Source organism: Nelusetta ayraudi, unplaced genomic scaffold (assembly GCF_046127955.1).
Source record: "Nelusetta ayraudi isolate G7.1 ecotype Tasmania unplaced genomic scaffold, CSIRO-AGI_Nayr_v1 ptg000052l, whole genome shotgun sequence".
Taxonomy (NCBI): domain Eukaryota; kingdom Metazoa; phylum Chordata; class Actinopteri; order Tetraodontiformes; family Monacanthidae; genus Nelusetta; species Nelusetta ayraudi.
Window position 1 is genome coordinate 3,844,437 of NW_027466102.1, and position 12,541 is coordinate 3,856,977.

The window sequence follows — 12,541 nt, forward strand, 5'->3', positions numbered from 1 at the left end:
GGAATATTCATCACACAGAGCGGTGTGGGCGGCGGGTGGGCTCGTCCAACTGCGTCTGCAGCTTGCAGACATTCCGCTATCTCAGGACTGCACTCGGTCAACTCACCCTCAACGCAAACCCCACCCCCCCGCCCCCCAGCTCCTTCTGATAAACACGGGAACTTCACCACGCCGGGAACTTCACCACGCCGGGAAAGTTCACCACGCCGGGATCTGGGTGCGAGCCGTTTGTTTTTCGCTCGGTGCTGCAGTGAAACTTTACACCGGGCGGCACCGGCGAGCGAGCGAGTGAGCGAGCGATCGATCGATACCTCCAGTCCATCTTCTCCACCAGGAAGGCGCAGATCAGGAAGCCGGTGCGGTTGAAGCCATGCGTGCAGTGAACACCTTCGGGGGGGGGGGGGGGAGAGAGAAGAGATTGTTCAAAAAGCGGTCAGGAAAAACCAGACCGCCCCGCTTTGAATTTACATTTATATTGAATCTGCGGATTTTTACTTGGCGATCCTTGCAGTAGTAACGTAACGTGCGGTCATTTGTCTTTAACTTGCGCTCAAAATGTTCAAACCATTTAAGTTACGCAACGCCTCAGCCTCGGTGTTTGAGCAGAGTGTCAGTCAACGTGTGTTGCTTGGCTCGATAAACATCAGTCCTCATTATGATGCACTAGGCCTAAATCCATCCTTGGAGATGAGGGGGACATAAGGGGTTGGGGGGGTTCTTGTCTCTGCACCCACATTAAAAAAAAATAAAAAATAAAAAAAATCATCCCTATTTTAGTTCTGGCCGTGGCAGATTAGCAACATTCATCCATAAGAGGGAAAAATCCGTTCAATAAGCAACTTAAGATATGTACAGTGTCCAACTGAAATGCTTGTTTTAAATAACAGCCCCTTGGTTTAATAGTAACGTAATACTGTCACGACCAGGCTCTGGTTAACAGTGCATTCCACTCATAATGAAGCATTTTAATACTACCCGGGCGACGGTGCAAATTTGCCTAGCAACCGGGACACTTATGGAGATAATCCAAAATAAACATCACGCAACAGTGGTCAATTTTATCAGCTCTTTCTATCGAACAAAAAAAAACAAAAAACAATGCAAGTGTGTTGTGTTGTGTCGTGTTGTGTTGTGCGCGTCGGTGTGGCTCACGACAAAAGAACCGAACGGGAAGACTTTTTAAAATGGGCTCAGCTGACTAATTTGGACACGAGCGCCACAGAGACGGCGAAATCTAATCAGCGGCTGGCTGAAGCTCGCGGTGATGCAACCCCGCACGGTCGGCTCCGATGTTCCAGCACTGTGGCCACGGCAGTAGCAGCAGATCTGGCCAGGACAAGATGACGAGGTTCAAGAGGGCCCCCTGCTGGCGCCTCTGTGTAAGTGCAGCCGGAGCGCATCTCAATCACACGAGGACTGGAAAAAATGATGTTCTTGGGATGCGACAACCTCAACATTTTTTTTTCTATTTTGTATTATTACTAATATCTGCACCGCAGCGTAACACGGCTCACTTCAAGCCAGTGAGATTCAAGGCAAGAGCAATGGAGATGCTCGGGTACCACTTTTTTTTTTTTTTACAGGACAAGTTGAGCACGAGTACCTGCATTTCAGCACTCACCGATACGGAGTACTTGACATGGCCATTCAAAAAGAATTGTTGAGATTTTTTCCGGACAGATGTCGTTATTTGAGCAACATTCCTAAGCATGTCCTTCTAGAACAGGGGTGTCAAACATACGGCCCTCGGGCCGGATCAGGCCCGCAAACTGTTTTCTTCCGGCCCGCAAGATGATTTTGCAAAATATAAAAACTGCAATTTATCAGTGAAAGAAAGTGCCGTTCTGAACGTGTCCACTTGGTGTCGCAATATCGTTTCTGCTTCTCAAACAAACTCAATACTGGGGCTGAGCAAACCGGCACACGTACAGCCACTCACGTCTCCTATTGGCTCCCCTCATTGCCTCAGAACGCCTCTGTGGAAACAGACAAAGCTGATGCAGAGCTGTGCTGCCAACTTGGCGACTTTTCCCCCCAGAAAAGTCGCTATTCTCCCCATGGCGACTTTTTTTTTGGTCAAAAGTGACTAGCGACAAATCTCGCGACTTTTCCTGGTGTTGTTACGTTGCGATGAGGTCATTTGGTGACTTCTAGCGACTTTCAGGACAGCCAATAGCGACTTTCCTTACTGAGGAGTTGGCAACACTGATGCAGAGTGCTCAAAGAACACGAACGAAGTAAAACAAAGAAAACAACTGGAAGTTGTGGTTATTTTTAAGTTATTATCACCATGCCATGATTTTACCGGTCCGGCCCACTTGGGAATAGATTTTCCTCTATTTGGCCCGTGAACCAAAGTGAGTTTGACACCCCTGTTCTAGAACATCGTGACTGCCACAAGTTTCACTGGAGTACAAACACAAATTTAGCAGAATCGTCATATGCATGCGTACCGTTTACAACTGGTGTCTGTGTCATGGAATCGGCACATATTTTACGAGTACGAATAGAGCACTCAACCCCGCTATCAGTACCAGTATCGGTACATCCCTAAACACCAACGCTTTTCAGGCTAATCTAAAAGAAGAAAAAAACAGGCTAATCTGTTTCTGACCTCTAACTGTGAGAGAGTGATAACACTGTAAAAAGACTTAAATTTCCATCACAGTGCAGCCTGTAAAAAGTCTGCGGGACACAGGCATTGAGGCAACTTGACGCTAGTTTGACTAGTTATATAAATAAAGTTTATTATTAGTTGTGAATGTCTCTGGTTGACCTGGAGTGAGCTGACTAACATGTCAAGAGAAACATTCCTGGCGCAGGAATACTGGAAAGTCAATTTTTGGAATATGTCCTTCTTCAGTGCATGGACTCTAGGCTGCGGGTTGATGTACAATATATACTCGACTGTAACCACACCACATCAATGCAGTATACGAGAATGTGTTGCAACGATACACGTGTGATGCCAAATCACTGAGGCGGTATTTAAAACCTCATCGCATCACAAATCCCAAAAGTTGATAAAGGGCCTTAAAATATCGCTGATAATCTTCAGTTAGCAGAGACGCCGACTGCATCAGTTTACAAAACAATAATATTGTTGAAGTAACCATGCAAGAGGCACCGCCCACATTTTCCCAATTTTAAAGCAATCTTTTTTAAAAACAGAGCTGATGTGTTTTTCCCCAGGTTTGTTGACGGTTGCTGGTGCACTCTCACCTCCCGATCACCTACACACTGCTCAGTGGGAGAAGCTCCCACATGCAACCGCATGAACACCGGCAGAGCTCTGTTTAGTTTGGTCTTTTCAAAGAGTGTTTGATTGTGATTCACTCCTCATGAGTGATGAGCAAAAGGCCCTCGCGCCTCTTTTTGTGCCATTTGGCTCTTTCACTTTAAAGCATTGTGTCTTTTTGGGTACATTCGATGTATGTATAGTAACTAGATGTGCTTATAGATGTACAGTTGAAGATTAAGCACAAAACAAAACTGTAAAGTCACTATTTAAGAGATTAGGTTGCTCTCTGCTGGCCACACATGGTATTACTGGTGCAATAACTGTCGTGTACTTTATTTTGTCCCTCAAAAATAGAATAGAATTTTTTTTCCCCCATGCACATATGTACCATTTACCTGAATAATAAATAGTCAAGACGAACTGAGGAGTATTAAAACTGCCATTAAAACCTGATCAGAAACATACTTTTTGTCTTCAAACTCCATAAACTTTTTACTCACTCCAAATGGGAAAAGATGGGTAAAAGAATCAAAAACTGTTCCAACTTCAACTGCAAACAGTTTCATTTTAAGAAGAGATTCTCTTTAATCTATGAGATCTGCAAACATTTCACTTACACACAGAGTTTTAAATTCGTCTTTGCGGTGGACACCAGAAACCTGAGCAGAACATTTTGACACGACCGTTTGCTTACCTATCAATTCCTCTGGGTTTTTCTCTATAAAGGTATCACACTGTCTGATGAAGCGTCCAGTCACCTCTAGGGAAGGACATTCTCCATGGCTGAATCAAAAAAAAAAGACAGCAACTGGACTTAAAAATCATGCAAACAACCCTGTACATGAAATAAATAAACAGAGTCAAATCTGATCTTACCCTTTGCACTGCAGCTTCATGTATTTTATGCCTTCCTTTTCAATGTCATTGCGCTCATAGAAGCGAGAAGTGTTTGTCAAATCCACAAGCAAGCCCATTTTAACCTGAGGACAGAATTAAAGAAGGTAGGTCAGCGTTTCCGGGTTTCCGGTCAGTGTGTCGGCGTCTTCACGCGGTTACTCACCTTTAGACTTTTCAAGTAGTTGGACAGCATACTTGGGTGGAATCTGTTCTCCTCTGCAACTTGGCCGTCGTATTTGGGACCCAACATCGTTTTCATGGGCAGGAATTTGCCTTGAGAGGGAAAGTTAATTGTCTCAGTCCTGACGTAACATTAGAATTGCTTCCTGTATGATTAGATTTTATGTTCAACCACAAACAGAAAATCAGTCCATATAACACAATTTAAGAAGTAGAGTAGACCTATTAATCCACCAAATACGAGATGATTCTTGGCATGTTGGAGGTATAGCATAAGCAACAACAAAAAAAGGCTTTATATCCATAAAGGTGACAGATGTGTGTTGAAAATGCTGCCGCTTACTCGTTTGATTAATTCAAGAGTTTTTTACAGTGTAGATGACTTCATCCCATCATTTTCCTTTCATATAATACATTGGGAGAATACCTGACTCTAACTCTGGACCCGTTTCAACTGCTGCACAGTAATTTACCAGTGGTTCTGGTAAATTTCATAACAGATGTTTGGAGCACCCTTTAATAGGTACAACAGATGTAGAATAATACACTTACAGGGGAAATTGACAGCACCAACGACAAGAATTTAAAAAAAAAAAAAAAAAAAACCTTAAATAACACACGCACGTTTGTACATCACTGTGCAGCACAACCGGGCAACAGCTACATAGACCTGGTTTGTTTGGACACGTGACGCTCCAGCAGCGTCACATCCATGACGCTAGTGCTACCGTAAAGTTAGAAACACAACACAATCTCAAACTTTGCTACGGGTTATAAATGAATTGTTAGGTAGGGACATGTGCGCATATTTAAAACGAGTTGTGCCTTCGCAGCCTAGAGACCAACAGTACCACTTAGCATAAAGAGCGCGCGTCTTCCTCATTCAAAACTCCATTGGAAAATGTGGCTTATTGACCAAGCACCTGTTCTAAATGAAAAACGCACAGACCACAATGTAGATTTTACGGCTTTAGTCGTTCTGCAGAGTCACTCGGGAAATGTGGCATACAAGACACCGGTAGCCTTAGTTCTATTTCAACGCAATCGCATTAAACATTGACCTGACGTTGCAGTGTTGTGATGCTAGCAGCCACACATCTGATTTGTTAAGGGGGCAGACATGTGTATATATATTTTTTTTTCTTTCTTTCTTTCAAGTTGGCGCGTCGGAAAAGCTAAACACACGAGTTGGACGTTTTAGAGGCAAGTCGTATATATTTCAGATTTCTAACGTGCGGTATGAAGACCATACATTATAGCTGACTGCTAGCCACGTCTTTTAGCGTCATCACTTCCAATGGGAAGCCAGCAAACCTCCTAAAAAGAAAACAAAAATGCCTTATTATCCCAATTGTTAAGATTCGTGTCCTACCTGCTACTGGTTGTCCTCTTCTGGGACAGTTCCGCCATCGTGGAGGGGGTCCAGTGTGTGACATACTCGGAGGTTTGGGTTAGCAGTAAATACTAGTTAGCCTGTGGGTCGAGGCTCACCCTTACATGCGACCGTGATCCAGATGGTCACTCAGGAAATCCCCGCGGACGCAGGCCCTTTAGCTACTAAACCAGGAGACGCTTATAAAAAGTTTAACCTCAATAAACATTTTGACAGGCTGACAGACATTTACGCCTGAAAACGAGACTCAATAACATTCAAGTTTCAAAAACCGGCGCCGTCTTTTAACCCGTTTTTCTAAAACCTATATTGTTGGGAAGTAGCTAGCAGTACAGCGTCACTACAGTCTTTAAACGTGCTAGCCGTTTAGGGCTAACTAGCTAAACAGGCTACTGTAACTCTGGCCTGAAAATGTTTGCAGCTCAGTCGGCATCGTGGGTCACACTGCCACCACCAGGCGTACATTGGAAACAATACGTCGTTTAACTTTGGTGGACATTTACTTTAAAACAAACTCTAAAATCTAAATGGTCCCTTCTGTTTTTGCAAGTTAAAGGCTTAATCAATATTAAAGAGGGGACATATTATTATTGTTTAAAAATGATTGCTGCGTTGAGACTGTGAAACAGCAGTGGCCATTTTTGTCCTTCGGGGACTTTCATATAGCGGATGTAGAAGTGCATTGGGATGGGATGCATTGAAGAATAAAGTAGAAAGATTAAAGCAGCAGCCTGGGAGCTACTAGGGACAAGAAGCAGCAGCAGCAGCAGCAGCAGCAGCAGCATCTTTTTCATTTTTGAACCACACTAACCAGTTACTGCATTTGGAACTAGCTAACCAGCTAAAGATCGAACTGAGCCTCAGTGTCAGGAAGAAAAGTGATATGTGTGATATTGAAAATTGCAGTGTTGTTCATGCCAAACTGCCTGTTGCCCTGTAAGTATTTCAGAAACTGATATCCTGAATAGGATGTTTCATGTACAGCCATGTCTAGGTTTTACAGGGAGTGATACCAAAAGGGCCAGTAACTGTGTGGATAAAAATGCAAAACATTATATGATACAGAATCTGGCTTAAAGATAGCCTCTCAAGAATGATTGATGACAGCAAAATCTCTAAGCCATACAAACTAAATTGCCTTCATTTGTAAATATTGCAGGTAATAGGTGGCTTTAGGTGACAGTGACATTTACTGAATGTCACCAATTTAAGTAACAATTGAGGTAAAATTTGGGACAGTGTAATGATCTTTTTTTCCCCCCGAAAAAGTGGGCTATGCAAATGCTGCAAAAGGCAGTGATGATCAAATGTATTTCTGAGGGTTTTATTTTCACTCAACAGCTGTACAAACATATCATACTCATCATTTACACATATTCTGAACATGCTACAGAACAGAACCAAGCAACCTGCATCTGCATATGTAGCGCATACACAGCTTATGAAACAGCCCTTCGGTGTGCAAGCACATCATTTTTGCATACATCACTGTGATTTCGTGGCTTTGTGAAATAAAATGATTTTTTTTAATATCTGGATGTGCTGTGAAGACGTTGCACCTCCATCTACACACAAGTGTGAAGGCCATGAATTAATAGTGCATAATACTGCATTGTTTATCTTATCTAAAAGTGTCAACAAGGAGTTCCAAAGTAAATTCTCCACAAAAAAAAAAAAAAACCTTTTGCATCTTTAATCTTTGCAGCGCAGTGATACAGATTGCAGTTCCTCTTCAGCTTTACAGCTGCTGCTGACCGACGCCCACTGTCACGGGAGCCTCTGCCGGCTCCACTTCCACCACTTATCAGCTCTCGCATGCGAAAACGGCTTCTCGGAATTCCTCGGAAGACCTCGCAGGTCCGCCTTGACTTCAGCTGCCCTGCCCCTGTTCGAACATGTCCAACGTAACGTAAACAGTCTGCGACGGCGTCCAGTCTCGCTGCTTCACAGGGACGAGCCTGAACTGCTTGGCCGTCTTCGCGGCGGGAGTCTCCATGGGACTCTGAGTTCGGTACGGGTTGGGAAGGCCGCCCTCGGAAGGGAGCAGCTCCGTTGACTCTTCGGAAGGAGATATCTGACGCGTCTCTCTGGGTTTGACCTGACACCGGTCGCGTTGGTTCGATGGGGGGGCGTCGTTGGGGGCGGCAACTTCCTCGTCCTGCTCGCAGATCAGGTTTTGGTAACCGCCTTTATCTGGCGGAGAGACTGTGGGTTTTTGGACCTCTTCTGGGTAAACCCGGTCAGGGAGCATTTCAGATGGGCGGTGGACTTGCTGGAGAGAGTGCAGTCCCTTTAGATATGAAAACATGAGTTAGTCAGTAGAATTAACTGCAGACGCACAGAAAAACAAGGTGCAACCTTCCTTGCAGAAGCAGATTAAAGGGTGCTACAAACAAATTTTACGTTTACTATTTGAATTATACTAAGAAACGTATATGTGGCCTTTTACAATTTCTTTGGGAGTGACCAGGGTGTGTATTTCCAGGAAGGACAGTGCGCGTTAGAAAACCAGAGAGGCCACACTGAGATGGTTTGCTCATGTACAGAGGCAGTGAACATATCAGTAGATGGATGCTGAGGTTTAGTGGTGGCGGGCAGGAGGTCAGGAGGAAGAGCAGAGAGGAGATCTATAGATGTAGTGGAAGAGGACATGAAGTCAGTTGGTGTGAGAGAATCAGAGGGTGCAGAGGAGAGGGTTCGATGGGGACAGACGATTGGCTGTGGCCACTCCTGAAGGAAACGGTCCAAGGGACAAAAGGAAGGGTGACCTTTTACTTTTCAAAACAAAAAACCTGCATTACCCACAGGTCACCAGAAAGTATTCTAGTCTCATGAGCAATAAGAAGAGTGAATTGTTTTTGGATCAGTTCCCTATTTTAGACCGTGCAATTGAGCTTTCAGTTTGATGAATTTAAAAGAATACTCTTTTTAGACAACTTCCTCCTGATTCCTTCCCAATCGTTTACCTTTTGATCACATTCTGACAACCACGTCGCCACAGAACTGTGAGCAGGATCAGGCACCGGCTTGTCCTTGAATTTCTTCCACCTAAGAATCGCATGAATGGCTTTTTTTATTGAAGTCACGTGAATAAGCATGTCTTCGATTAAACTCGTTTCTCTGAGCTGAGAAACTTTTTTTGCTCTTGTATCAGCGCTGACAACAACAAGATTGCAACTTACTGAAAAACGCAGCACAGTCCGACGACTAGGACAAGAATTATCAGGACGCCTCCACAGACTGCGATCACCTTGGTGAGCTGTGAATCTGTACAAGAAAGCACTTTAATAGGCAAAAGAAATGATGCACTCCTCTGGAGTTAAAGTTAAACTGTGGCTCCGTGATTGATGAACGTTTCACTCTCACAAACATTTGCAACATCCTCTTATGAAACGCCGTTTCCAAGTAGTACGATGACATCTGCTTGTGTTATGTGTGAGGTCAGCGAGTTCGTCGAAAACATGCAAATATCGAAATTCCAGCACATTTGCATAAACTACACTGGCGTGTTTGGATATGCTCTGTACGAGAGACAGGCAACTAAGTGCCTGAACGGTGCACCAGACAGGCCAAAGCATGCAAGTAGTTAACGCATCTCTCTTTATTTTGAGGCAATAAAATAAAATAAAATAAAAAAATCCCATGACCTTACTGCAACCTACAAATACCAAATTTTCATGCTTAATAGACATATGAACCTTTGCCTAAACTACATAGGCCGAGCCAGTCGGCTTGGTTTAAGCTGTTAGCTGAGCTGTAGCATTGTTGTTTATTATGTTTATTATGTTTGTTAAAAGTACTGCATACAGTACTCGTGCACTACCATTACCATTACTACCACTATTATTACTAATATTACTATTACTGTTAGTATTATTATTATTATTATTATTATTAGTAGTAGTAGTAGTAGTAGTAGTAGTTGTAGTTGTAATGATAATGATAATAATATTAATAATTATAATTATAATGGTATAGTTTCACATTCCATAGTTAGTAATTATATTATATCATATCATATAGCATTGCATAGCACTTTAAACACTGCACCTGCCACTTTTTAATCTTTTTAAAATGTGGCAAGTGGCCCTTGCCACTTTGTCTCGTCACTGCCATGCAACGTAACATGTGACGAATAAAAATCTTTGAATCTTTGACTTTTCCAGGTTTTCCATGACTGTGGCAACCCTGGCTGTGGAAGTGAAGAATGACAACGCATGTTCTGTCAACGCAAGAATCAACTAAAGATTCCGCACCGTATCTTTTGGTGCTGAACGTTAAATCCTTGCTCCTGGTCGACCCGTTGAGAGCCCTGGCCTCGACAAACACGCTGTAGGAAGTGCCTGGCGTCAGATTCTTCAAAGGGACCTCCTGGTGCTTCCCGTCCACGGTGATGTCTTGAGAAGAGAGAAACAAGAAACATTGCAGAACATTTTTAAGCGATGTTTTCGATTCAAAATTTCAAATTCCGAAAACAAGCGCGGTTGACCCACTGAGCGGGGATCCGTCGTTCTCTGAGTGGTAGACGATGAGGTAGGTGACAACAGCGCCGCCGCACACTTCTTGCGGCTCCACAGTCCACCGGAGGAGGACACGTCTGGCCTCGGCCTCATCGCTGCTGATGTTAACAGCACCCGGAGCTGTGGGGATCACAACAGAACACGGCAGGACCCCCTCCAAAATGAATGGACAAACAATTGGGAAGTAACAAAGACAAACAAAAGACAACTTGTAACTTTTAGTCCCTACATTTGTACACAGATATCTGTACTTCCTACACTGGGAAACATGTTAAGTTAGTTTTGTTCTTTTTTTTCTGTTCAAAGTAATTCATTTTTATAGTTGTTGCTTACAGTGGAGCTATTTGAACTCCGCTCTTGTGTAGTTCAGTATAAAAGTGGATGGGATTTAGAGGGAGATTATTTTAGAGTGGAACTGTGATGAGCTGGCGCCTTCGCCTTATGACACCCGGGAGAGGCTCCAGCAGACCCCCGTGACCCCTTCCTGACCTCAGGAAAAAGCGGGTATTGAAAATGGATGGATGGATGGATGGATGGATGCATGGATGGATGCATGGATGGATGGACATTTTAGAATAGCTCGGTTTCGGGGTCGCTGTTCACTATGTTTTCAGAACACAGAAAAATAAAAATGTAGAAAAAAATAAAAATGTTAGGCGACTTGGTAACATCCAATGAGGGCTCACTGGTCATAACGATTACTGATTACAGATTATTATAGAACAGCAACTACCAAAGCTGCTCAAAATGATCCAGATGCTCATGCAACACCTCTGGTCAGTTCAATCCAGAAAGTGTCACAACTTTTTTAATTTTTGTAAAATTATGCATGAATGAAATGTTTCGTTATGGTCAAAAAAAAACATTTTCTTTCCTTTTTACTGAAGTAGATTTCAGAACCGGTACTGTCTCACTTTTACTCGAGTAAAGGCTTTGAATCAGTACTTTTCCCAGAGTTTTTATTTTTTAAATATTAATAACACTGTTAATTATTATTACACAATTATCCGTACTTTCACTTATGCTACAGAATGTGAATACTTTGGACACCTCTGTGAATAAACAAACCAACGCACCTCCTTGTCTGGAGCAGATCTGCCAGACCCGGGCACCAAGACCCGTCTTGTCTTCAAAAAGAGCCGTGACGGTGATGTCATACGGAGTTTTATCGCGAAGACCTGTCGGGAAGGGATCAAAGGGGTGGCATGGAACAAATAAATAAACAAAAAAAAGACACAAGTATTTTCTCATCAGCACTGTTACAGTCCTGCCCTGAAGCGGAACATCACATTCGAGTGGAAGGTGACATCACTCTGCCAAGTGGTCTTCATTGTGAGGCATGAGTCACAGTTCTTGAGAGCTCCACATTGTGTTTTCTCGCTAATGCATTTTCGAGGCAGACTCCCTCCGGTGAACTCATTACTCGAAAATGAAAATGGCCTGCCAACGCCCACCAATCAGGCATTATCACGATCTGTGACTCACTCTCAGCTCCGCCATGTCTGAGGACCGTTCCGCGTCGGACTGCAAAGATAAACTTTTGCACTTTTCAGAGGCAGCAGACTAAATAGCGTTCGCCTCATCCGTAAGACTCCTAAACAAAACAGCCACAGTTGCACAGGTCTTATCTTTTATGCTATTATTTCTTTTTTCTTTTAGTCCTATTCATTTTTATAACATTATTCAGTTTGTGCTATCCATATGTTAAGCTGCCACATTATTCTGCACAAAAAGAAATTTCGCAGCCACCTGTCCTTAGCAGCACTTTTATTTTATTTAATTTTTACTTTTCTTGAGTCACGCTGTTGCGATTGTTGTTTTTTGTGGGGCCAATTACAGTGGTGGAAAAAAGAAAAGAAAAGGTTTTTGGACACCTCGTGCAATTGTGAGGCACTGTATTGTGCTAAGAATCAGTCTTAAGTCTGCAAGTGCAGTTTGTTTCAGTGCAGTCACCAACATGTGCATTTCCACATGCTGCTCGTGCACTGTTGCGTCCAGCTCAGAAGTGGTTATTGCAGCAGGATGACGTCCCTTGCAACACATGCTAAGCACACTAGTACAGGAATTACAAGAATTTAGTTTTCTTGTTTTGTCTTACTGACAACAGACAACAAAATAAAGTCCATTTTTTTGTGTGCATGTGATGCAGCCAAATCTTTTGAGACACACACACACACACACACACACCACACACACATTATCTAACTATCTATTTCTAGTGAATAATTAGTATTGAGTAAAATTTGAGAGGTGTCCAAAAACTTTTAGCCATCACTGCACCACCTTCTCAACTCTGTTTGGACATCCGGT

The 12,541-nt window shown here is 43.1% G+C and overlaps 2 protein-coding genes across 3 annotated transcripts in view; both read right to left on the minus strand.

The window, feature by feature from the left end:
• Positions 1–6,724, minus strand: part of rngtt (RNA guanylyltransferase and 5'-phosphatase) — an 84,501-nt gene extending 77,777 nt beyond the window's left edge. Inside the window, exons 1-5 of the mRNA XM_076037852.1 lie at positions 5,691–6,724; positions 4,302–4,411; positions 4,118–4,221; positions 3,936–4,024; positions 312–387 (exon numbers count right to left, since the gene is read on the minus strand). Coding sequence (XP_075893967.1) covers positions 312–387; positions 3,936–4,024; positions 4,118–4,221; positions 4,302–4,411; positions 5,691–5,754 — 443 coding nt within the window. The 5' untranslated portion in view covers positions 5,755–6,724. The remainder of the gene's footprint in view (positions 1–311; positions 388–3,935; positions 4,025–4,117; positions 4,222–4,301; positions 4,412–5,690) is intronic.
• The window catches only part of LOC142896263 (interleukin-6 receptor subunit beta-like), a 127,947-nt gene that overhangs the window by 108,494 nt on the left and 6,912 nt on the right, over positions 1–12,541 (minus strand). The window contains exons 11-16 of one of the 2 annotated variants that reach the window (XM_076037851.1): positions 11,308–11,409; positions 10,205–10,351; positions 9,968–10,108; positions 8,894–8,978; positions 8,678–8,759; positions 8,121–8,338 (exon numbers count right to left, since the gene is read on the minus strand). In XM_076037851.1, the coding sequence (XP_075893966.1) occupies positions 8,129–8,338; positions 8,678–8,759; positions 8,894–8,978; positions 9,968–10,108; positions 10,205–10,351; positions 11,308–11,409 (767 nt within the window). In that variant the 3' untranslated portion in view covers positions 8,121–8,128. Of the gene's footprint in view, positions 1–7,019; positions 8,002–8,120; positions 8,339–8,677; positions 8,760–8,893; positions 8,979–9,967; positions 10,109–10,204; positions 10,352–11,307; positions 11,410–12,541 lie in introns of those variants that run through there. The other variant, XM_076037850.1, reaches the window with a different exon arrangement.